At 35.6% G+C, this 22,518-nt stretch overlaps 1 protein-coding gene across 20 annotated transcripts in view; it reads right to left on the minus strand.

The window, feature by feature from the left end:
- The window catches only part of ABI2 (abl interactor 2), a 110,236-nt gene that overhangs the window by 14,571 nt on the left and 73,147 nt on the right, over positions 1-22,518 (minus strand). For 4 of the 20 annotated variants that reach the window (XM_032480028.1, XM_032480021.1, XM_032480022.1 and 1 more), the window contains 6 exons: positions 16,726-16,823; positions 12,590-12,736; positions 11,751-11,875; positions 10,533-10,715; positions 7,098-7,256; positions 1,233-1,319 (listed from right to left, as the gene is read on the minus strand). In XM_032480028.1, the coding sequence (XP_032335919.1) occupies positions 1,233-1,319; positions 7,098-7,256; positions 10,533-10,715; positions 11,751-11,875; positions 12,590-12,736; positions 16,726-16,823 (799 nt within the window). The remainder of the gene's footprint in view (positions 1-1,232; positions 1,320-7,097; positions 7,257-10,532; positions 10,716-11,750; positions 11,876-12,589; positions 12,737-16,725; positions 16,824-22,518) is intronic. The other 16 variants (XM_032480038.1, XM_032480034.1, XM_032480033.1 and 13 more) reach the window with 7 other exon arrangements.

A 22,518-nucleotide genomic window follows, 5' to 3' on the forward strand; every position in this document is an offset into this window, starting at 1 on the left:
GTAATCACACTGTGGCAAATACTGAAGGTGCTCATGGGGTACCTTTCAATAAACAGAAGCAAAATAGACTATTTTCAGAAATTAGCAAATAGAGATGCAAAGGCACCTGAAGGAGACACTGAGCCCTCAGGCCAGTAAGACTGGGTTATAACCAGTTACAACACAAGAAAGAAATGTGTTGATAAAAATGGGACATTTCAGTCAGCTATGGAAACACAAAAAGGAAGGACTAAAAGTGTCTGCTGTGTGTCAGATGCTTTTCTAAGTGCTGGGGAAACAGCCAGTGAACAAAACAAGCAAAACCCCCTGCTCTCACAGAGCTTACATTCTAGTATTGGCAATGCCCATTTCCAAAGAGGCAGGAGTCCTAACAACAGAGTGCAAATATTTCTATCCCCTTGGTGAGGCCGTCCCTGTTATGAGATGCATGCATTGGGCTACTTCAGCCTGATGACATTTAAATTTTTCATTAACATTAACTCCCCTCGTTCAGATTTGACAGCCGTCATGCAACCTCATGACTGTGCCAGGGCTGCTGTGTAGACTGCTCACAAGAAAAGAATTCATCTATCATACGGTATGTTCACTGGTCTCTGTAACAGTAATTCCTCACTAAATACTGATACAGGCCTCCTGCTTTGTAGACATTAGTCTTTTGAGCTTTCTTAGTGCTTCCCTAGGGAAAAACTCAGTGTGTCAATAAAATTGGTCATCTGCTCCTGCATAGCTCAACACCAGACCGCAGGCCAATGTAAATACACTGCCAATCTACAAGGCCTCCCGGGAGACAGACTGGCAATTTGTCCCAGAGGACGTACCATGGCATGGCCATTTTTATACCTCAAATCAGGACTAAAAGAAGATTCCCAGGACAGCCATAAAACCCTAAAACTCCAGTGACAGACTACTAATTGTCTGAGCAATCCAGAGAGAAAGATGGGCTATCTGGTGATTAAAGAGCATCTCCTCAATTAAACGTGCCCTTTCTTTTCACTGGTGCCTTATTTTAATACTCATTTGTCTTATCTTCACTATCGGATTTTAAGTTGTTTGAAAGCACAAAACTCCATCTTAATTATTTTATCACCCATACTAGCTGCTCATGTAGCCACCTGTTCATAATATTCAAATGTCTGAAGTATCAGTGAATGAATGACTATTCAGCCAATCATACATAAATGACATTTTATGCCTATAATCTGAACTACAGTGTAAAGAAGACATAAACTTACTATTTTCTTGGACTCTGGCCACAAATCCCATTAAAGGTAACTGAGGAGTTACCTGTAGGATGGAGGGAGGAGGAGGAGCAAGAGATACTGCAAAAACAAAAAAGTTGTGGAGGATAAGGGGTAAGGGCGAGTTACATTAAAGGAAAGGATAACACAATAAAACAAACATATAAGGAGGGAAACCACTATGCATAAACATTTTACAAGCTATTTAAGGATCATCTTTTGAGGGGTAACTCATTAACACACAAAACAAAGTATTAGGGGAGTTTCAAGGAAGTTCAAACAAATTACAACAGAAAGCATTCATTATATACAAATCTATTCTAATATATAATGGCAAATTGATCTTTTTATATCAATAACATGTCTTCTCAAAGAAAGAATAACTTCAGATTACCATGAATAATTTGGTTTTCTGAATTTTACCTTGAAGGTTACAAGTTTAAATGTCCACCAATACAAGGGAAAAAAAACCATAACATGCCAACATTCTAATTTTACACTTTTCATCACTTCATTAAATGAGCAAAATTAATTGGTTCTTCAGTCATTAATTGAACAAATATTTACTGACTTCCTATTAAGTGGCAAGCTCTCTGCTAGGGGACCAATATCAAAACAATCCTAAGAGTCAGGCCTGTGTCTTTACAGTTTTTCACAATCCTAATTCATACCACCAATGCCAGGTACATTTTCTCCCTCACCCTACAGAAAAATGCTGGCCTCATTCAAATCATCCTCCTCTCCCCCAAAGGTGTCTTTCCATCTATCTCAAACACCTAGCACTAGTGAGCCTTCAACAAACGTTTATGTATGTAAATACACAAATAAGCCAGGTACATGCCAAACAACTTCCCAAGATTAACACTACAGTGTTTCCTTTAGAATGGGTATACGGTACACAGTATGGTACGTAGAGAGAGAACACCTCTATTAGTTTCAAATCACAGCTAAGACTAATAAAACTACAAAGATGCCTCGAGATCACATTCTAGTTGAAACAGAAAACAAAATAACAACCTTAACCCAAGAATATTTGTAGCAATTCACTGCAGGTGGTGGTAGAAGGGCAGGGGTGATGGTATGGTGTCATGGTGATGGGGGAGAGGGGTTTAGGTTAGGATTGGAGTGGGGGCTACATAGAAATGACCTCTATGAGGTACCTGAAGAAAAGGAGGTCAACAAGCAGACAAGGGTTGAGAAAGACAAGTTGAGAACCAAGTGAGAGGCAAAGTATAACAGCGTGTAACAGTTCACAGGACCAGAAATATTTCCATACGGCTGGCATAAAATGCCCCCGAGAGAAAGTACAAAACCTGGAAAGGTGAGTGGGTGGATATGAAATAGGGAAGGAGCTTATATGTTAAGTGAAAGAGTGCTCAGTGGAAACAGCTTGGACTTTAAAGCCATCTAGCATCAAATACCAGATTCACCATTTCCTTGCCATTGGAACAGCAAGTTATTTAACTTTTTTTGAGCCTAATCCATAAAAGTGATATGAAAGAGATTATACAACCTACTTTACAGGGAGACTGAAAATATTTTTTTTAACATATGCAGAAAGCGTAACCCAGGGTCTGGCACACAAAAATGAAAGCAGTAGCAACAAAAAGGAAAGGAGAGAACTTAGTAACAGTGTAGGAAAAAGAGTATTTGTAACTAAGGATTTAGCTAACACATGAGGGAGAAAACAGCTGAAGATATTCTTAGATTTCTGTCCTTCCTAACTATGAAGGTAGCGGTGCCATTAATCGCGTTAACTTTGGTAGGTAGTACGGGGAATGAAATGGGTTGGTGAGTGGGAGGGTCAGGGAGAGATGATGACATGATACATGAGATGCATAAAAGCGACTCAAGCATAAATGTGGGAGGCAGCTAGAAAGCTTGGGTTGAATCTGTGAGAAAAATCAAGTAGAGAGTTAGTAGTGATCAGCAGAGATAATGAGATAATAGTGGTGCCATGGGTAAGTGCAGGAAGAACATACACACACAATATACAGACAAGAAAGAGGTCAACAGATAATCCTGAAGAATGTCTAAAATTTAAGGGACAGAGTCATAGAACCCTAGAAATTGGTACCTTCCTTTCAACGATACCTTTTGGTTAGGTTTTTCTGTAAAGTCATACTTCTCGGTAGTAAACCCTAAAACTGTATGTCTGTCTCCCACACTCTCAGAGGCCTGGAACAACTGCTGATATGTTCACAATACCCTGTGTTTCCAAACTTGGGTTAAGAGGAAGACACAATGAACAGAGAAAGCAGCAGAGACAAAGCAGGTAAAACTGAGAAATAGCAGCAGACAGCAAAAGCACTTAGAAAAGTGGAGATGAGATGTATGTTCATATCTTAGTAAGATGAAATGTTCCTCTTCTGTTAGCACCCATCCCAACCTCATCTGTAATAGAAATAAAGGAAATTTCCTACTTCAGTCATTGTTTTCAATCCAAATTGAAAAAAAAGACCTCCTAGTACTCAGCTAAAACAGAAATGATTAGGTCCTTAACTTAAAAGTCTTTTTGTAGGTAGAGTTTATTACTTTTTAAATGAATATACACATTTTATTTCTTTTCTAGTTTTGAAAGTGAATATCTGAAACCACAGTGGTTTTAAGAGGTTCACCAAGAGCAACGCAGGTAAAAACCAATCCTGAATCTTCCTTAAACAGAATTACTTTATAACAAAACAAGCTAGATTATTCTCAAAGCCATTTCAAGGCATGTTCAAAAATTCAGTTCCAAATGGGGTTTACAAAGGCTGCCTCAAATTCTACATCTTTTGCCCAGGGCAAACTTTTAACTTGATGGTCCAAACTGATTTACTTATCACAGAATTTTCTTTCTGGTCAGCAAGGTTTCATCAGAACTCCTGTGAACTAGAAGATTCTACTTTAGACTAGATTTATCATCCTTAGAGCTGAATTAAATATGAACTATTTTAGGAGAATTTAAACAGGATTTTGACGTGAAGAACTGTCTGCAATACTCAGTTCCAGTCCTATATATCTCATCAGAATACTGGTGTAGAAAACAGGCAAGAGCAGAAAGTAACTCAACCTGTTTCCATCCCATTTAGCTATGATAATTCCTCACATGACAGAAACTTTCCCTATAATCACCAAGGTCTCCCAACTTAGATTCAGTAACATTATGTTCACACTACACAATAATGAAGTTAATGTGAAGAGGGGATTCATTTATGTCCTGATCAAAGTGATCCTTCATTAATGTGTTTCTGAAATAATCTCATTAGAAATAATTATTGTATCCCTAGGGCTTGGCACCAGACACCAGGTGTTCCCTATTTTAACTCCTATGTTAACAACGCCATTTCAAACTCAGACCCCACATACTAACAGTGCTGCTAGCCTTAGATCTCACAGAAAACTGTGCTGAATTTACATTCACATGGATCCCAGCCTGCTAGCTCACTTCTTCAAAAGCACAAATCCATGTTGAGCCTCCAATGGTAAAAAATATGCAAATAAAACACACATCTGGGATCATTTTGTATTAAATCAGGGAATTAGCAACTTGAGAAAGCACAACAAATTTTCTCATTTTAAATATGAAAAAACGAGAACCATTTTAAGACCAGCGGGACTAATACAAGAGAGTTACATAATAATCTAAAGCAAATAAAATGAAGGTGCATCATAGCCTTAAAATACTGGTTTATAAAACAGATCTTTTCAAAGAACATAATTTGTTAAAAAAATTTTTTAGTTTAGAAAAAGCACTCTGATTATTAAGCTAACAAAGTTGTAGTCACTCTCTTTAATCAGTTACCAAATCTTGGAGAAAAACGGCAGAACTTAATCAACAGAAGTACATAAAAACAAACTAAATTGCCTCACACATTATGCTGATGGCTCAAAAATCTCAACTCATTTTATACCTCCCATAACTGTGGAAAACACTTTCATTAAAATCATTCCAAAGAGTAGACTGTTCTTCTACTTTAACATATACTTTCAAGTATGTTAAAATCAGATTTACAAAGTATTAAAATATGCATTTAAAATACATGTGCTTAAACAGCCTTCAGATAAATTCCACCAACAGGGTTCTCATAAGACCAATATTTTGTTATGTACATGTACACACACAGCATGAAATATCTTTGTATATACTTTCTGAATATAATGTGCACTTGGTCCCAAGCTGTAACAATGAAGCATCATTTCAGCTCCACTATGTAATCAGTCCATGTTGGACACCATTCTTTCAAAACTCTATGCAAGGATGAGGAAGGGCATAAGGACCATAAGCAACAGCTATTTATAGATTTCCAAGAGGGTCAGGGGAGAGCTTATCTTCAGCAGAACTACAAAACAGGCTATATCTAACAAATTAAAATTTAAAAATGAATTACACATTTAGGTACAAAATAGCACCTGTACAAATAGGGGTTTGGAACACCTGATTCAAAAGTAGAATGTACAAGAAGACATGTATATTTGTCAAAATGAAGCTCAAAATGATTTTAAAAGAATGGCACACCCCAAATCACTGTGATGAAAGACAGCAGTGAAAGAAGTATATTTCAGCTAAGGCAGACGGTAAGCACACTACAGTATACACTGGCTAGACTATAAATATGGCATTTAATTTACACGAAGGACCCGAAACAGTGAAGGCATCTGAGTAAAAGAACAAGGGATTCATTCCACATTCAGCAGTTACTGAGCACTATTCCCAGGACGTAACAGATGAAAAACTGACAAGGTCTCAGGTTCTTCTGCACTTTACGTTACAACATGGGCATCCTCCACCCCACCTCTCCTACCCTAGGGAGGGTGAGAGAAAGATTTTTTACATCTGAAGTAGGAAGGATAGTACAAAAGAAATAACATGGAACTTAGAGCCAGATGACCTAAGTTCAAATCCTAACTTGACTATCACCTCAGCCTGTTTCCTCACCTGTAAAATACAGATGAAAATAATCACGTGATAATAAGAAACAAATGAGATTAAAAAAAAAAATACAAAAGCATTCTTTAAACTCCGTTTATGTGAGAGGAGGAACAAATTTCTTCTGCAAGACTTCAAAAGATGTAACAAGGTTTCACCAAAAAGTAGAAGAGCCAGTAGACAGATTTCAGCTCCATGCAGTTCAGGGCTTATCCAGGACGGAACGGGCCGTCCCCTTATATTAGAGGTGAGCATACACGGACTTGCTGGCTCTCGGCAAAAATCCAGGAAAACACAGTAAGTTGACACACCACGCCCACAGCAGTCACAGAGTATAATATTTGCTCTTACCCTCTCTGGGGAAGAAGCAAAACAAATGATTATGTTTAGTATTAAATATATGCCAGATTAGCTTTTCTGTATGCATGATGCTGCTGAAAGATAACTGTGACATCTGGGTCAATCTGTCCAAGTCCCAGTTTTCTCGTCATAGGTTTGGCAGAAGAATTGAAAGAGACAGTGTAACTGCCTAACACAAAACCACTTCAAAAATGTCATCTCCCTTTTCCTTTGCCACTTATAAACTCTGTTCATGTGCAGTCAATTTTCATTATTTGCGACTCACAGAGCAAGGATATCTGATTAAAAAAGAAGATAATACTGTTCATCACAATATTATTTTTTTAAAAAACCAAATAATCACTAGCACATTCAAAAAGATTCTTTTCAGAAAAATTAAGTTCTACCATTTATACAGAAACCATGTGTTGATTTTTTTTTCAAAAAGAACCAGAAGATAAAGTATTAGCAATCTTCTGTTCATTCTTCCACTCATTCAAATGGTACTAACCACCTACCATGAACTAGTCATTTGCAATTAAAGGTTTTTTTCTTTGTAATTGAATATTTTTAAGTAGATATATTCCATAGATTGTAAAAGAAAATCTAACCTGGGTTCTGGCTATAAAAAGGTCCTCCATTCATCTGACTCTGAAGGCTTGTTTGTGAAGCTATGGAAGGAGGGCGTCTGTAGGGCAAGGAGCCCCCTATTGTTGGGGGGGTGTGGCGAGTGGCAGGTCTATTCATGCTGTAGAACTGGACAGGATGACCTGGAAAAGAGACAAAACACAAACTTGTCATTAAAAGAAAATTATCTCAGACAAGGAAATACTTTAGGTACAATTCCTGAATCTTAATAAGACTATTAAAAATAACAATGTTGAGCTAATTTAATTGCCATCTGACAAGTATTAATACAAAGTGACATTGCTCAGTTGACATTATATCAAAGTGCAAAAGCAGAAAAGTAGATAAATAAAATTATGATTAGGTTTGGAAAAGCTGTATCTAAATAGATTATTAATTAATATTATGAACTTATTCAACTGGTAATTTGACAGGGTTTCAAAAATAATCACAATTGAAATTTATGGCTCACTTCCTCCCCTAAAACATTAGCCATTAAACACTGAAAACTAAACTCAACAAGGATAAAGCAGAAGAAAAAATCTTTGACAGTCTTATGCCAAAATAATAACAATAATAATAATAGTGGTAAATTTAAGGCAGCAAAGCAATTTGGTTAAAGGAAATCATACAATATTTCAGCAAAAGGTCCAGTGACATAACTCCAAATCAAACACATCTTTGTTTAATCAAAAATATCTTCCTCTAAAGCTAGACTATTTTGTCCTAAAATTAGAGTTTAAGAAATTTACAATTATGAAAAAAAGCTGATAGAAGTAGATCAAAATATATCTCATTTTTAGTATCATCCTGAACCTGTACATATGTATCAGCAATTTCATAATACCTTACTCTCTGAACATACTTCAATAGAGAATGCCAACTGAAGACACCCTTTTCCCAATTCATTCAATTGCCTAATACAATCCAGTTCCTAAATTTTATCTTCACTCCACTCCTACTTCAAATTATTGGTCTGTCCGTCTGTCTGTTACAGACCAAGTACTAGAGCACCCATGAGACAGCAGGCAAGCAAAAGGGGGAAGAGGGGAGGGGAGGAGGGAGAAGAGTGAAGGAGAGAAGAGGGGGAGGAAAGAGACCGGTGAGAAGAAAAAGGGAAGAGGGGAGAGGAAAGGAGAAAGGACAAGGGAAGAAGGGAGAGGAAGAGGCAGAAAAGAAAAGCACTTGACAATTCCTCAACTTTTCCATGACTGTGAAATTTTACATGATTAAAATCGATCTTTCACGAACTCCTTAAATGTATCAAACTTGGATTCACATGGATACTCACATAAAGAATGTTACAAAAGCACTCAAGAGCTGTTATAGGATTTAATCTTCATACATTTGACAGTATCAAAATCTAAAACTCAATTCTGTTGTATAAAAATCTTTAGTCAAGCTTAAACATAATCCACTGTCAAGTCTATGTAACCATGATAAAAATGTAAAAAGCACATAAACTAATAAACTATTATTTAAAAGATATATTTTGTCATTTGAATCACCAGATACCACATTATTGGCATTTTAGGAATTAATCTGTAACACACTAATACAAGCCTAGAACCACCAAGTTTAAAACTCTGATAATTAAGAGTATTATGAATTTTATATAGTTAGAGTCAGTCTAAAATCTCCCATGTTATAAGCCCTCAGCCATCCAAAGACATTACATAATACTCTATTCACACCATTAGGGGGCATTTATTTTGCTTTGAGTTGAGAAACAAAACTATAGTTTAATTCTCATAACTATCATACTATTGTAACTATCATACAAGTTGTAAATTATCATTACTATAAAAACTTTAGAAACTTCTAGAAGAAAACAGGACAAGTATTTTTGACCTTGTGTAAATTTGTAAATATGACACCAAAAGCACGATCATAAAAGAAAAAAAAAAGCAATGAACAAGATTTAATTGAAATGAAAAACTTCTGTTCTTTAGAAGATATTAAGAGAATGAAGAGATAAGTCACAAAATGGAAGAAGATACTTGCAAATCACATAATTAATAAAAGGCTTGTACACAGAATATAAAAGAACAACCCTATTAAAAAGGTATGTGGGGGGAAGCAAAAACATTTGAACAGACATTTCACCAAAGATAAACAGATGGCAAATAAGCACATGAAAAGATGTACTACATAATTATTCATTGGGGAAACGTCAATCAAAATCACAGGAGAAACTATTATACACCTATTAGAATGGCTAAATTTAAAAATTATATGTGATGACAATACCACATGCTAACAAGTATGCAGAGCAACTGGAAGTCTCACATACTGCTTGGTGGGTGTGCAAAATTTGTACAACCACTTTGGAAAACAATTTGGCAATTTCTTATAAAGTTAAGCATTCACTTACACAACCCCAGCAATCCTACTCCCCAGGTATCTACCCAAATGAAATGAAAGCCTACGCTCACACAGAAGTCTGCATGTGAAAGTACTTGGCTGTTTAAGTCATAATCACTCAAAGATGGAAATAATCCAAATGTCTCTCAGTTGGGAAAGGGATAAAGAACCTGAGGTAAATACATTCAACAGAACACCACTCAGTAATAAAAGAGAACAAAATAATGAAACATGCAACAATGGATAAATCTCAAATGCACTGGGCCAAAAAGCCAAACCCAAAAGGCTACATTATATATGCTTCCATTTACGATATCCTTACAACGGCAAAACTTTAGAGACCAAAACAAAACAAACAAACCACAAACAACAAACCAGATCAAGAAGTTGCCAGGAGCTAAGAGTGAAATAGAAGGAGACTGACTACAAAGGGGGCATGGAGGAAATCTGAGGATGACAGGACTGTTTGTTCTACACCTTGAGCATAGTTGTGGTTATATCACTGTATACATTCGTCAAAACTTGCAGAAATTCACACTGGAAAGGGTGAATTTTCCTGTATATAAATTATAAATTAATAAAAAGAAAAGTACTTTGTGATTCAAAGACACTACATAAAAGAGATTTATTGATATAAACTGTTAATACAGCATTTAACTTACTTTCTGTTAAAAAAAAAGAACTATAATTATTTACTCATATAACAAATGTTTATTCACTGCAGACTAGGAACCAGCACATTTTAATTACTAAAATGCTGGCTCTACGTGGAAGTGATTTGTCTTTTCTGGGCCTACAACTAGTTCTAGTAAATAAAACTCAAGCAATTAAAAAATGTTTATCTGTGTTACCCTATTAGAATAATCAGCAACTGTACCATGATTGCCTCAGGAAATTCTACTCTTTGGTCACATGCCATTTTCTAGTTAGTACATTATTCTTCAAATTTCTGTGTTATACAAACTACAAACGGAACAAACCGTAAAGCCAGAGTTCCAGGTGAGAGAAAAGCCAGACGACTGGATCTGCCTGCCAAGGAATAGGCCCATACTCACCTGCAGGGGGAGTGGAGGAAACAACAGGGGGAGTTGGAGAAGTGAAGCCATCAGCCAGGGTCTGGGCACCCCCAGCGGCAGCGTCTGGGGCAGTGGAGGAAGGGACAGTAGCAGGAACAAGGGGGGCAGGGGCAGATGCAGAAGTAGCAGGAAGGGGAGGAGTACCAGCAGAGCCAGCAGGGGCTGAGGGGAAAGAGGAGTAAGAGGCAGCATTAATGAGGCAGTTCCAGTAGGCAGGATTAGAAAAGGCATTAGAGAACTTAATGGTAGATACTCAGTGCTTATCAACAACCAAAGAATAAATAGAAGAGAGTGTTAAAAAAAAAAAAAAAAAAAGAAGAAGCTTATGTTAAAGGATTATTAGGTTTGCAGCAAATAATTCAAGACGCTAAGGGTAATGTACAGATTTCATTAAAACATTCCTTTTTATCTGAAGCCAAAACTCTGGAAGAAAAGTGCTCCCTTCATACTGTTATTTTTAACATAGCATTCTATAAATAGTATATAAACTGAAACTTAACACACTAGAAAATAGCAGTATTCTGTTTTGAATTATACAAATCAGAACATAAGCATATATTCCAGACATACATAACTTATCATATAAAGAATTTAGAAAAATACAAATCTCTTTTTCATGATTTTTTAAAAGGTATTATCTGTTAGTATAAGTAAATTACATATGTAATATTCCATCCTTGTATCTTTTGTGTCATGTTTTTAATACTAAATTTTAACCTTGTGTGTCCTCACATTAAACAAGTACATGTTTCTGTTTCAGAGCAAAGAGGGTAACGTTTAAGAGACTACTAAGTTTCAAGAGTCCACTAATTTTAACTGTCAAAATTATATCTATCCAATTCTCTGTTACCAATAAGATTCTCACACTGAGTCCCCACTGTGTCCAGAGGCGTGTACTGTCATAACACCAGCTGTAATTAAATATATAACTCATTCCAAGGTGGTACCTGAAACCTCAAAGCACCAATTAAACCACAGCACCAAAGACATAAACCAAGCAACAGAGAAGTATATAAACATAAACTTACAAATTGCTTGGTTAAAAATAACAAATGCATAAAGATTTCTCAACATTTACGGAGTCCTAAAGGAGAAAATTCCGGATTATGAAAATAATCTTACTGTATGTAATTGAGTCAGAAATTGAATTCAAATTCAGATAGGACAGATGAAGATGAAGCATAATTCATGTTTTACCTGGAAAGACACTGGGAGGAGAGGGCGTAGGAACAGCGATGGGAACTCCCACACTCCCGCTTCCGCTGTTCTCCCGGCTGCTGCTCCGGCTGCTGGGGTGGCTTCCTCCACTACTCCCGCTACTGCTGCAGAAATGAGAGCCCCCAAAACATAAGGATCTAGAAAGACATCACCAGCACTTTCCAAACTGTCTGAAATGAATACAGCTACAAAAAGATAATTCAAAACCCTCCACTTCAAATATGAATTTCTTAATAAAGTACGGGGAAAAGTTGAGTTCAAGAAACTTGTTTTGATCACCTTTTAATAAGCATGTATTTAGCAAGAAATTAAAAAGGAAAAAAGTCTCTGTAACTGATAAATGATGGGACTCAACACATAAAAACAGTATCACTTTCATTTATTCCAGTTTAATGGCTGTCTGAGTAAACTTCTTTTACAATAAAAAGTTTTCCTAAACAGATTATTTGATTAACTTTATTTGTAATGATATCATGATATACTACTTCATTATTGTGTGTAGTTTTTCATCTGTAAAGTTCCACCAAAAAACAACTTCAAATTTCCCATATCTGGTCCATAATTTTTTTTCAAGTCAATTGTAACTATTAATCTTATAGAGAAGTTTGCACTTTGAGATGTCTGTTCTTTTTTAGCTTCCTAACTGCTCAGAGTTGTGCCAGAACATGAGGAAAGAGAGATGGAATCAGATGAGATTTGGGGGAGGAGAGTGAGGAAAAGAACTTAGTGCTTGGAAAATGAGAGCGACTTAACTGAAGTTATCTGAACAAATTATGGTCCTAGGACCATCACATTTTGCGCTGAGGTAGAGAAAATACCTGTAAGTTCGATTTCTTTGATTCACAGAAGCTGTCCTCACAGGGCTCTGCTGCGAGGGAGCCATATTACGGGTTGGGCTAGGTACGTAATCATTTGGTACCACTGGAGGACGCACTGGCTCCAGTGTGCGATAGGGGGAGTGCCGCCTACAAAAAGAAGAGCGTATGTATTGTGTGATTAGCAAGTTTCGGCACAATAAATTCAGAGTTGCCAGTAGTGAAATACAATCTGTACTCAGAGATAGTAATGTGTGTTTTAATAAAACCCAGTTACCAATTTCAATCCTCCCCTAAGTATCACTTCTCCACCATTAGGGTTTTGATGCATACTATTATTTTTTAAGTCTCCAACCTCATTTTCCTGTGATAATGTAATTTTGTTCACTTATTCTGAGAGCATGAAGATTCTCCTAGTGGGTAAGCCAGTGTTTCCCAGACTCTGTTAGATGAGTTCAAATTATTTTAGTACCATGTCAAAGTCTCCCAACTGCACTGCATGAATGCACTAATTATCTTCCTCACCCCTCTCTCCCTAACCAAAAAAAGAAAAAAAGGCGGGGGGCGGTAAATAAATCTAGAATTTGGCTCCACAGCCCCCACACTGATGATCAATAACAACCATAACAATTCATTTCCCTTTCTATATAGGAAATACATAGAAAAAAAACTATATCCACACACAGAAATACAAAATTTAATCTCATCTCCTTCCATTCTCACTTCACATCCTCCTTCAGCTTTCACCTTGATTGCTCTTACCTCTTACCCTCCTCAGAGTTCAACACTTAAAAGGGAGAGAAGAAAAAAAGAGACCACCTATATCTTTCTACTTTATTTACTCTGAGTTATAAAGTACAAAACAGACTGGATTTCATTAACATACTTCCCTCTTTTTTGCAAAAAATTTTTTAAGAGAAGAGAATGAGAAAAGCAAGAAGAAATATGATAAGAACTAAGATGCACACTGGAACATTAGTGATTATTAAGTTAGTTCTCATCTTTAACTTTCAATTTCTTTATGACAATGATAAATACTCAACTGGCATGAAACTGATAACCCTGTAGATGAGATCCTCGTCTTTAAAAAAATAAAAACTGGATCTCAAGATGTGAAAATTAAAGAGCTTTCTTTTCCTAAAAAGATGTTACTCATTTGACTTATGTATTTCTCAATAATTCACTACCCAAAAAGCTCCCAAGGTTCTTTTAAATACTGTTCTCCTGGGCCACCCAAGTTTTGGCTCATTGATTTGGGATGAAATCATGAGCTGTCAACTCTACTACCTTCTTGCATAAACAAATACACACATTATTAAAAAATAAGTAAAGGGCATGAGATGAGGTATTGGGTTAAAGAAGGAAAAAGGAATGTTAGGACCTTGGATTTAAAATGCTAAAAAGAAGTTCAGGTATCTCTGAAATTATCAAGTATACATAAATCACAATAAAATGAGAAACTGATTAATTTCCAAACATCTGACTTCCAGACTGTTTTTCCCAGACAATAAAAATGTTCTATTTCAACCAAGAAAAAAAATCCTTTGCTGATTGAGAGCTATACCATGAAGGCAATGATAAAAACAAGGTAAAAAACTAAGGGCAGAAAACAAAACATGGTGGTTAGGCAAAGACTGAAAAAGCCAGGCTGTGACCATAAACTGTGTGGCGGTGCTCAGCCTCGCTGGTCTCCAAGGATCCTGCAGAGTCCTTGCTAATACACAACAAAAACAAATACTAGTACATGAGTAAATCTTCAAAATTTGAGAGCAACAGAAAATTTTATTTTACTAGAGACTAGAGTGGGTTATCTTGCTAATAATCTTGATTCAAAACCTAACAAATCCAGTAGATACTGTATGTGACAAAAATGTAGACATTCCACAGGAAAATAAAACAAATCTTCTTCTTGACTTGGTCCTCTACTCTTAACCCTGTACAATTATATTCTACCACGTCATCTACCTCCTATTCTGAAGTGTAAATCTTATTTAATCTACTAGATTCTTTCCTCTCTAAGTAGACTTTCTTTGTCCACCCCAAATAAAACCATCCCAATTCCTGGCTGGAATTCATTTTTATTCTTTTGATTCCTACTGTCCTAACTATAATTCCTCTTTCAACATTATCTTCCTTTGCTTGATCAGGTTGTTTTTCTGTTTGGGGTTTTTTGGTGTTTTTTGGTGAGGGGGCCAAAAAACAAGATTGCCAATTAAAAACTTTTAAGCATATATTGCAAAGCCAATGATAGTCAAAGCATTTGTCTTTGTCTTACACATTTTTTAAAAATCCAATTCATAGTATAGTGACTCTGAAAAGTTGACAGAGGACAAATATTACCCCCTTTTACAGATGAAAAAACTGAATTGCTAAGAGGCTGACTATGCAAGACCACAGAGCGGGAGCAGAGCTGGACCACGATTTTAGCCACATTATGCCCACCTGATCACAAATCTTGATCATGATAAACCAAGTTTTTATACTGTGATGTTATGAAAGAAAAAAGTTAAGCTTTTCCATTAATCGACCATTTCTGCCAAAGTCACATCCAGAGCCCAAGTCTACAGACCAAATGAAAGTGCAATATTCTCATAAAAACACAAGATAAACAGAATTTTGTCATCGACATTGTGTTTTCTTCAGGGGACTAGTCTGAATAAGAAAAATCGACTATAATACAAAAGGCTAAGAACTTTCTGAAAACAGGAATTAGAGTGCAATTTATAATAAATTATGAACTTGGGCTAGGATTTTACCTCAAATTTAAAAATAGAAAAATGATTTCTAAGCAAAATCTTTTTAAAGTGTAAAGCAAAGGAATGGAAACTATAAACAAGACAAAAAGACAACCTACAGAATGGGAGAAAATATTTGCAAATGATGCAACCAACAAGAGCTTAATTCCCAAAATACACAAACAGTTCATACAATTTAAAATCAAAATCACAAACAACCCAATTAAAAAATGGGCAGAAGACCTTAATAGACATTTCTCCAGAGAAGACATACAGATGGCCAGTAGGCACATGAAGGGATGCTCAGCATTGCTAACTATCAGAGAAATGTAAATCAAAACCACAGTGAGGTATCATCTCACATTGGTCAGAATGGCCATCATTTAAAAGTCTACAAATAATAAATGCTGGAGAGGGTGTGGATAAAAGCAAGCCCTCCTACACTATTGGTGGAATGTAAACTGGTGCAGCCACTATGGAGGACAATATGGAGGTTCCTTAAAAAACTAAAAACATAATAACCATATGATCCAACAATCCCAGTCCTGGGCATATATCCAGAGGAAATTCTAATTCAAAAAGATACATGACTCTAATGTTCATAGTAGCACTATTTACAATAGCCAAGACATGGAAGTAACCTAAATGTCCACCGACAGATGAATGGATAAAGAAGATGTAGTATATACATACAATGGAATATTACTCAGTCATAAAAAAGAATGAAATAATGCCATTTGCAGCAACATGGATGGACCCAGAGATTATCACATTAAGTGAAGTCCAACAGAGAAAGATAAATATCATATGATAACACTTATATGTGGACTCTAAAAAAAAAAAGATACACATGATCTTACTTACAAACCAGAAATTGACTCACAGACATAGAAAACAATCTGTTACCAAAGGAAAAGGGAGTTGGGAGGGATAAATTAGGAATTTGGGATTGACAGATACATACTACTATATATAAAATAGATAAACAACAAGGACCTACTATATAGCACATACTGTATAAGACATTCAATATCTTATAATAACTTATAATGGAAGAGAATCTGAAAAATATACATATGTATAAATATATACAACTGAATCACTTTGCTGTACACCTGAAACTAACACAAAATTATAAATCAACTTTTACTTCATTAAAAAATTTTTTCTTAAACAGTAGCAGGAGGGAAATAAATAAATAAAGAAACAGATGTGAAAAATTAAAAATAAAGTGTAAAGATGTTTCCCAGAAAAAGGGAAAGTTACACACACAAAAAAAGATAATCCGAGGAAGAAAATGTTCTCTTTTCAAGTATTTAAAAATAGTTTAAACATATGTAGTGTTTAGTTTTCACACAACACTACATGAAATGGTTTTCAATTATTACTTAGTTACATACTCACCCAAGCGTCCCTTTCCCTGACATGGGGGGACTGGGGGGTTTCTGAGTTGGAGGTGTTGTACGCGGTAGCCCACCCATCTTCATATTCTGGGTACTCACCTAAAAAAATTTTGAGGAAAACTCAATTTAACTCGTATGCAGTGAAATAAAGTGGCACTTTCGGGAAATAACATTATGCTATTTAACAAAGGAGGGGAAGGTTTAAGTAGGAAAAAAAATTAGAGGCCATGCATTTCATATGCAATTTCTATTCTACTATTATTCTACAGTTGTACTCAAAGGACTCTTCCTAACGTGAGGTTTTCAAATGATTAAAAACTCTTATTTGCCATTAGGCCATCACACCAACAGATCACTGGTTAGACTATTTCGTACTACATTCAACTGAAATGAAATAGGTTAACTACAGAAACTTTAGTTTTAATAAAGAGTAACTCAATCAGAAACAATAATGCCTTTAAGCAATTCCTTGTTTTTTAGATATTAAGTATATCATAAAAAAATCAAATACATGTTTCTCAAATAAAGTATGCAACTATAGTTTTGATCCATTTTAAGTAGAGAATATAAAATAAAGTTAAATCATATACAGAGAAAATTTTCATTTTTTAAAATTGTGGATCAGCCTTACAATTCAGATTTCTTTAATGTTCTCTTATGAAGGAATTACCTACCTGAAAACTGCCAGAAGTTAAGGCATGTTCCTAAACATCTGAGCCAGAAAGGCAGGGCTGAGATATCCCATTCAACTGTGAGCAGCACAGTGGCCAATGGCAATGTCCAAATAGTTGCAGTGTGAAAAGACCCATTCAGGCCCCAAATGAAGATAAAGATGTAACAGTCCTAAGTCAGAGCTAGGACATAATTCCTCACTATTCTATCCCAAATTGAAAATGCAAGTGTGGGAAAGTTGGGTGATCTGGAAACAATGGATGCCACCAAAAGAGTATGTCAGCACTTACATAGAAAGCCCTAGAAATCTGGATAGCTTGAAGATTAAGAGAAGTTATTCACAAATATAGTTTAAATGCAATCTCAAGTTGTCTGAGATTACCAATGGGTTGAAGTTAATAATGTTCATCATATAGGCTCATACCTAACCCTATTTTAAGCCCTTAATATTCTGGATTGTCAAACACTTCAAAAAAAGAGCTTAACTTTTCTAATAAGAATATGTCCAGAATATTCAAATCATACTTATAAAATGAAACTTCTGAAATCAGAATACATATGATCAAAATTTTAAAATATAAATTTTAAGAAAACAAATCATAATTACGTGCAGAGTACTGAGACTGTCAAAATTAACTCTGGCTTAAATGGAGTATTTAAAAATCCTAAAACACTACTTGTTATCTGAATAGGCAAGAAATAACATATCAAGAAACAAACTCTTCAAATGAATAGCCCAGTGAAAAAGTTGTGTGTGATGTTAAAACAATCTTTAATGACAAATGATACCTTTGAAATGTCAATATTTGTAAAGTTAAGCATTTATCTGTAATCCTTTTGTTATTGCTTTTAAACAATAAATATAAAAGAAACTAGTTATCAAGGAAGAATAAAGATTAACTTAACCTTGCTCTCCCCCTCATTAATAAACAGAGGGTACACTAATTGTATCTTAAAATGAAAATGCCAGAAGAGGTTTTTAAAAAGTTAACCCATATTTGGGGAAAATTTTAGGAGTAATATGACAAAATAACTAATAGCTTTTAAAAACTGTAAATCTTAATGTATGATAACAGAAGATTTTTTAAAGTAGTAACCAAAGTCCTTTAAGCTCAACCTTAAACAACATAAAATCCAAAGGTACTTTAAGTGATGAAGGAGAAGTAGGTGAGCCAAACACTGAACTACACCAATTTGCTAGAAACAGGAAGGAAAAAGGAGCAGGGATAGAAAAGGAGTAAAAGAGAATTTTATTCTATACATGGAACAGCTAAAATACTTGAAAATAGCTTTCCAACTTTGATTTGTTTAAGCTTTTGGTATGTAAGGTATTTTGTTTAAATTGCAGTATCTCCTCTGTAAGTCTTTTAATCTACCCCCAAATAATATAAAATAAATAATCTAAGTTAAAATCATTTCTATGCATAAAATCTGACACATTTTATGACTTACAGAATCAAATGATTGTGTGGTGCTTTTTTTTTTTTTTCGGTTAATGGGGTTTGCATGAGTAACTTAATTCACCTAAGTAACCAAACAGCTGCTGTGGAATGGCCAACTAGTCTGTAACTGCATACTTCACTGAAACTGTACTACCTGTATATCAAGCTAAAACAGTTTTCAATGTTTCTTCAAGGTAGCTCTCCCTGTGAAAAATGCTTCTGTGCTAAGTGAAGCAATGAATATGCCAGGCAGAATATAAATACTGCCATCAAATTTGAGGAAAAGGGAAGAGAACAGGAATAACTGCCAAACAGAACTTAATTTATCATAGATAAGATCTGTATTATAATTAAAGCTAAGAAACTGTATTTCAAATCTAAAATAATTTGGTAAAAAATTATTCACTGGATAGCCACCATGGTTCTAAAAACTACCTTGAGGGAAGTTACAGGGGGACACAACACCTCCTGAGAAGCAGCAAAACATAGGACTAAATTGTGCCTGTGGTGAGAGAGAGAGAGAGAGAGAGAGAGAGAGAGAGGAGAGAGAGAGAGAGAGAGAGAGAGGGAGAGAGAGAGAGAGAGAGGGAGAGAGAGAGAGAACACACACCATAAACTCAGGACAAAGAAAACAAAGCAACACTGCACCCACTGCGTAACAGCAAATCCACATGAACATTTAAAAAACAAGCAAATGTAGACAAAACTATTATTGACTACCGGTATGCAGTTAATGGTCCTGAATCGTGAATGGAAGAGCTCATTATACTTTTCAAAGTTTTATTTGTGAACTGGAATGAAAACTTTGGTGACTGACTCCAACAGTAATTCAATTAATGTGGTATTTTTGATTCCATAGAGAGGAAAGTCATCTCTGGGAGCTAAGTGAAGCAGGTTTTTAGGCACACGGATGAACAGCAGGAAAGGTCCCTTTTCTTTTTCCCTACCAGAAAGGAATCCTCCAAGCAGAAGAAATATTCATTTAGGTGACGAAGGTTAATGCATAACCACAGCTCACTTTCCCACTGGTCTGCAGACTAAGAAATGCAGACAATACTGAAGGTAAGAGCAGCTCCTTTATGACCAAAGCGGCCTGCTCTCCCAAGCTTTGTAGCTCTCTGTAACTAGCACCAACCAATAAGGCCAATTATTTTACCTTAACATTGTTTCTAAAGTGCTCCTACCTTTCCTGCTCTATCTCTTTTTGGTACGTGCAATAACTGCTTGAACCTTGATATACAGTATCATGTACATCACACAGAATGTTCATTACAAATCTCAGTGCTTTCCAGTTCCCTGTGAACTTCGGTATTTCTTATAAAGCTGGCCGACCAGGTATCTCATAGAGCACATCACTTCTGCTATGAAGAAATCTCCCACTGACAGATGACCTGCTACAATGTAACAGTGGCAGACACATTGTAAAATGATACTCATGGTATATCTCTTATTTAAAACACCTAACACCAGACTACTGGCACTAAAGAACATGAAAAATAAGACGACACAAGTCTCTAAAATAATTTCTCTACTTTTAAGGAACTTACAATATACTAGAATAACTAAGACTCATATATTTAAAACAAAAAGGAATGTCTACAAACTATATAGAAACCCCCAAAAAAGAAATATCAGTGTGAGAAAAAAATAGCTACAGAAGGTTTCATAGTAAAAAATGCATGAGCTGGAGTGTTAAGTTTTAAAAAGAGCAAGATTTAAATGTCCTAACAGAAGAGGAACAGTATGTATAGGCTGTGTCTGGATGCAGCATAGTAAGGATGGGCAGAAGCTGTAGTTAAGCACGTCCAGGCTTTCATTCAACGTCAAGAATCATTCCCCATTAGTCCCATCCAGTGCATAATTCTCTGGCTTACTAGAGATCCCTATCCCTCCCCTCAGAGGATATATACTCCTACGTCAATTCTTAGGGCTAACAGGAAAAGGACCAGGAGATCCTCTGCAGGAAACCAAAGCTGAAATCAGGAATTCATGTATGAATTCAAGAGACTTTTAATAAGAGTTAGAAAGACAAAAAGCCTAAGGCACCAAGAGTCCTAAAAAAAATCCAATATAGCGATAAGGGAATAAGAGATTAGGAGGCATGGGGGAAGAACAGATAAAGAAGAAAAGAGGAATAAAAGATGGACAAACTTCTGCTTGATTTTGAAAATAGTTTCTGACTAGCTTTTGCCAAGAAATAATTGGTGGCTCAAGACGGGAACTAACAACGCAAACAGGAGTCTCCCAAAGGTCGCTGTAATTATGGATTTTTTCTTTCAAGTGTTATGTCAAATAAATGCTTAAGAGTGAAACCTCAGCTGTACCTGAAAGCTGGAAATGTGAAGGGCAATTTATCATCCTTCTGTAGGGAATGACACATACTTGTTAAAGATCACACGCGAGTGAAAAAGTTAGCCCCCCCCTTTTTAATACAGAGTTAAAGATCAAAATCCCAAGCAAAATTTTCAAAAGTGTTACATTCTTAATGTGTTAATTGTACAATACACCCCTAATTCTTCATCATTAATTATTTAGAATCTGCTTGCACAATGTTCAACTGAAATAAACACTACACTAACAGATCAGAAATCTTTATTTTTGATTAATGTAATTATTCAAAAAGTACTTAAGCTTAGCTTCATTAGTAACAACCTTACCACTTTCAACAGAAAAGTCTCTTTCAAATACATCAGTAACAAGGTCTTAAAACTTTGTTAATTATAAAGAGTGGGGAAGGGTACCCCAGTTTGAGACACATCCCACTTTTATATGGCCTTAGGTACATATTAAAATACTTCTAATATAGTATTCTATCCACTGGCTTTTTATGCCCTTTGTTATAAAAACATCACATTGTTTTCAAAGGTCTTATGAATTAAACTCTACAATTTCTCCCCAGTTGACTGAAGAAAAAACAATTAATCCAAATTTCAGATGAAAAGAACCATTAAACACAACCAGCACATGCTGTATAAAAGGTTAAAAATTCAAGTTTTAAGTATGGTGGTCTCTTCTGAGTCAAATTCCATGTGTCTGGTCCCGAAGTATGTATTTGTTTAGAATCTGTCTAAAAGGCTTCAAAAGTCTGACAGGAATGGGAACAAAGTTCATGAACCGCTGAGGTGAAAAATATAAGGAGACCTTTAGGGCACCTTATATAATCCACTAGTCTCCAAAAAAATCTCAGCTGGAAACCACTGAGCTAGTTTATTATTTGTAGTCCCTTCCAACTTAAACATTTTTTTCTTTAATTCCATTTTACCTTAAAATATTCAATTATTCCATCAATCACCCTTCTAAAATCACTAATTTTTTTCACCAGCATAAGAAGAGTAATGATTTGCTATATTCTGAATATTTTTTTCACTCTGCACTGTTTTGGTTCAACCAAAATTATTAACTATGTGTCACAAGTTTAGAGAGAAGACAGACATACTTACAAAGAAGAAAAGGAAGAAAGGAAAAACAGAAGATTGGCACATTCTAGCTTCTTATATGAACTCAGGGTACGCTTCTCACTCTGTCAACCCCATCCCAATGTAGCAGAAACAACTACATAGTGCCATAGCACCTAGGAATGGAGCTTTCTGGTGCAAAGATCAAAGATGTTGAGGAATCTTATTCAAGTGCAGTGTTTCCTTGTTAGACCCTTCTTTCTAGGAACCTCTAACTTCCCACTC

This window comes from Camelus ferus, chromosome 5 (assembly GCF_009834535.1).
Source record: "Camelus ferus isolate YT-003-E chromosome 5, BCGSAC_Cfer_1.0, whole genome shotgun sequence".
Classification (NCBI taxonomy): domain Eukaryota; kingdom Metazoa; phylum Chordata; class Mammalia; order Artiodactyla; family Camelidae; genus Camelus; species Camelus ferus.